This window comes from Austrofundulus limnaeus, unplaced genomic scaffold, assembly GCF_001266775.1.
Source record: "Austrofundulus limnaeus strain Quisiro unplaced genomic scaffold, Austrofundulus_limnaeus-1.0 Scaffold23, whole genome shotgun sequence".
Lineage (NCBI taxonomy): Eukaryota > Metazoa > Chordata > Actinopteri > Cyprinodontiformes > Rivulidae > Austrofundulus > Austrofundulus limnaeus.
In genome coordinates this window covers 3,011,011-3,015,495 of record NW_013952425.1, presented here as the reverse complement: position 1 = coordinate 3,015,495, position 4,485 = coordinate 3,011,011, and the positions used below count along the sequence as shown (strand labels likewise).

General features: G+C 40.2%; 1 protein-coding gene across 1 annotated transcript in view; it reads right to left on the bottom strand.

Moving 5' to 3' along the window:
- The window catches only part of etnppl (ethanolamine-phosphate phospho-lyase), a gene marked incomplete at both ends in the record, with an annotated part of 11,936 nt that extends 7,451 nt beyond the window's left edge, over nt 1-4,485 (bottom strand). Inside the window, 4 exon segments of the mRNA XM_014004398.1 lie at nt 436-529; nt 632-706; nt 3,965-4,124; nt 4,367-4,485. Of these exon segments, the coding sequence (XP_013859852.1) occupies nt 436-529; nt 632-706; nt 3,965-4,124; nt 4,367-4,485 (448 nt within the window).

The window sequence follows — 4,485 nt, the reverse complement described above, 5'->3', positions numbered from 1 at the left end:
TGCCAGTATCACTCCACCCCCTGTTAACAATAGGTGTTAATTAGGTGTCAACGATAGCCATGTGATGTGAGTATCAGTCACATGGAGGCAGGGCTTAAAARCCTGAATTTTGCCTGAAACTCTCAGACTGAAGAAGTCTCTTGGAGGAGAGACGAAACGTTTCATTAGAGAAGAACCCGTCCAAGACCTATACAATTTTTTTTCTTTTTTCAAGATGTATCAATATTTCTTGGTGGAGTTTAGAGATTTGTGTTTTTGAGGCTCTAATTTTTGATAAATATCAAGAAAACATGATTTCTGTGTTCTGTTGCTCGCCGTGTTTCTGATCGCCCCTCATGTGAGCCGAAGCCTCAGCAGAGCTGCCAGGTCGCAGCAGAACAGCTGACTCATGAGGTTTTAATGACAGGCAGGCGGTGGGAGAAACCAAACACTCACCACATGGACGAACTGACTCTGCTCCGCGGCCGACAGCTGCTGGAACTTATAGGGGCTGACGTCGATTAGTGACGACACGTGTCCGTGGTACGCACTGCAAGCAGAGTCCAAACATCGTCTGCTGTGTAACTATGACATAATCAGCTGTTTGTTTTTAACAAATTCCAGAATAAAACCATGTTTCTCTGGTTCTTACTTTTCCAACGTGATGATGTCTTTGTTGCCCGTGTAGCGCCACGCTAACCGGAGGGCCAGGTCGTTGGCTTCAGAGCTGAAGGGACAAGGGTTACACGAAGTTACTCAGTCACCACAAAACACACAGGTGATGCCACATATGTCTGCTGCCAAACGTCAGGCACAGTTTGTTCTTTTATTTCTTCACATGGGCAGAGGTCAACACCTCCTGGGTAGAAGGTCACCAGTTAGAGCTACGATTTCTGCATGAAACACTTTAAAAGTTATAGATCACTGCAACACTTTACAGAAACCCCCTCAGAATTAAAATAACACATTAACTAATCTCATTAAAGGGTTAGCTCTGTCATTTTAAAGTAAAGTTTTATAGAACAATTCACTGAGTTACTCATCCTTTTACCTGAGCTTTTCGTGCAAAAGCTATTTTCGAAGCTTTTACACAGTCACTAAGCAGATATTTACATAGGTTTTTATGGTTATTTTCAAGTTCAAAAGCAGCAGCAACTAGCTGTAGCACCTCAAGCAGGAATTATGATGAAAGCTGTGTCTCAATTTAGGGGTTGCAGCTGATGTAGGACGACAAAAACCCCAAAAATGTTGGCTGCATCTGAGCATCGTACGCGGCCGACGATTTCCAAGGTTTCATTGCGTCGTCAACAAACTAAACAGGAAAACAAAGATGGCTGAGTTATTTATTTATTAACCAAGCTGGCGTAGTTTGGAAATTCATCACAAACCAGATAATTTATTTTAAAATATAATTACAAGCACTGACTGATACTGGAGCTAAACCCACATTATTAATGTTATTTATTTATTTACGTGTACCTTTTTTTGATAATTTTTAGAATGTTGTGGTTATACCTCCCGTGAAAAGATGAGTGAGTTCCAACTGAAGGCATGTGATCTAAAACGCATCATTGTAACGGCAGCGCGTAGTGGTTTTCAGCCTACGTGGATGGCCTACAGCCAACAGAGGGTGTGGTCTACTTGGGCCACGCCCACAACCCCCGAATTGGGACACAGTCATTATTTCTGCAGGAAGAACTTTTTAATGCAGAAGTTTTCAAACGACACTGACGCGATTTGTGTGTGATTTAACAGTTAGCGACGAACGTTTTAAGCAAAATCATTCTTTATATGTTGGTAGTAAAGTCTAGCTCTGAAACCAACCAGCAACTCTCATGAAGTGTGCTTATTTAATCCTTTTTAGCAATACAAAGTGATTCAAAACATCCTAAAATGCTCTGATCTCAGCTGCTGCTTGGTTATGACTGCCTGTTTGGTATTTTTCATTATAAATTGAGACTTTTTGGGTCAAAAATAATGAAGCTTCAGTTTTAAAACTTGAACCTCAGGGATAAATGATGTATCAGTTGCTTTCATTGCTAAAAAATGGCGCTGGAATCGACCTTTACAATCAGTCAACACGACTTAATTATTGCTAAAGTTCATGGTCTGCAGTGAGCKATCTGACAGGACGTACTGTAAGTTCAGCTTTTTGCACTGAAACCTGAACAATTCCTCTTTCTGGTTTGGTTTACGACCTCCCTCTGCACCCATATAAACCCTGACTGTTGGTTAGGAGTTCATGAGTCATTATCTCCAACACCATTTATCCAGATAATCGGCTCTCACAGCTGTACTGTGAGTAGCTTTTGTTAATAAGTAACCCAGCTGAACCTGGGTTGATTGATAAATAGGAAACAGCTGAACGTGCAGATTACCAGCTCTGTTCGCTGCATAAGAAGCACCGCCGGAACACACAGTTTCATTCACTGGAAACTGTGCGAATCTATGGTGCCAAATACAAATAAAACGTAAAGTGTCACAGACACATTTCATTATTTAGCTCACTTTGAGTGTAAAAATCGTAGTTAAAAAATCCTATTAACTTTTTATCATTATTTAGCTCACATTTTGCTAATTTTTAAATGTTTAATTTAAATGTTAAATAATTTGTGTTAATCATAAATCTAAATGTAAAAGTTAAATATAAATGAGGCTAAATGTTAAAGTTAAATACACTTAACGTAAGTATTTTGGAATGGAATGCAGCCTTTGCTGAGACAAAAGCAACCACTGACGCTGCTAACTCTGCTAACATTGCTAACGCTGCTGAAGGTGACATTTAAATTTTAAATTCAAAAGGTGCTCATTGACAACAATTACTAGATAATATTGTAGTCAGGCAGCTTGAAGTGCTGCTCGGACGCCAGCCACAGCCACAGGTTTAATATGTTGTAGGGAAGCGTTAGCAGCGCTAGCATTACTAGCGGTTGCTATAGGCTGTGTCCAAAACGACAGGCCGGGTCCTCCGGATGACCCAGACTGCCCGATCGAGGCGGCCCAGGTCCTTGGTAGACCGGGAAGACCGGAAGAAAAGAGGCTGTGAATTTGGACGGTCTAGCCTCCCCTCCTTACGTCATGTCACCTAGTAATTGTGACGACGCTAAACAAGCAAACTTAAATCAAAACACTAGAAAAAAATCAATACATTAGCATTATTAATATCACAAAACTATAAAATTAACTTAAAGGTAACATTCGAAGAACTAATTGACCCGCTGTAGGTTCATGTTTATTTCACGTTTTTTTAGGACAAAAATAATATTTAAAAACATGTCCATACAAATGATAAAAGTGTTAGAATTACAACCGCAAAAATTTATTTTAAATTTTATATCACCATATTTTTATTTAAAATGTATTCTTTTCTCTCGCTTCGTCCGCCATTACTAGCATAAAAAATCTCCGGTTGGGCCGCAATGCATTATGGGATATGCTGGGCCGGGAAGGATCCATCAGACCTGTCCTTCGATTCGGGCCAAAGGAAGGACGTATTTGTCGGCCGCATCGGAGGAGTCTTCGGTTTTGGATGTCCTTCGTCGCGGCGCTGTGACGTATGCGGCCGACAAATTCGGAGGATCCGGCCCGCCGTTTTGGACACAGCCATCGTCTCAGGATCACAGCAAAAGTCACCAACAGCAAAGGCTGCATTCCATTCYGACACAGTTGCACATAAACTTTAACATTTAGTCCCAACATTTTAGATTTAATTTTACAAACTTTGATTTAAGATTTAATATTTCAATAAATTTTTTTAACATTCAGTCTAATAAAAATGAGCAAAATTTAGGAAAAGTGGACTAAATAATAAAAAGTTAGTGGAATTTTTTAACTATGATTTTACACTCAGAAAGTGAGCTAAATAATGAAAATGTTTTTGAACAWTGTATTTTACACTTGGCACCCCAACAACAGATCGAACTGTAAAAAGAACAAGCCGGCTTGTTGTTTGTGTTGTGARAGAAGTGTAAAATATCTTAAATACCCAGAGTTGACAAAGTAGCAGACGGACAGCTTGTCGGGCAGCGTCGCCTGGAGCCTCTGAGCAAACAGAACCAGGTTGTCGTGTAAGAAGCGAGTGTTGGTGTTGAGCTGTTCCATCTGCTCAGCTCCAGCCTTCACCACATCTGGATGACAGTGACCCACTGAGAAACAGAATTTTTTTTTTTTACAAGATTACCATATGAAAAAACGAGAAAACCTTAATTCATTTTACTGCAGTTCTTATATAAAACAGACATTTTGAAGAAATCTATGAAGCAATCAACCTGTGTATCCCCGAGTCAGCAAAACCCAGCTGATTCTTCGTACCCATGATTCATCGAACAGCAGAACTTACACAATCTTAGAAACTAGACTTTTTTTTCTGGTCTAAAATGACATTTACCATGAGCCACGTTGTTGATGCAGTCCAAGTAGCGCTGTCCCTTCTCGTCATACATGTACTGGCCTTTGGCTCGGACGATCTTGATGGGGTCATGGCTGAAGAAGATCTTACAGGACGGC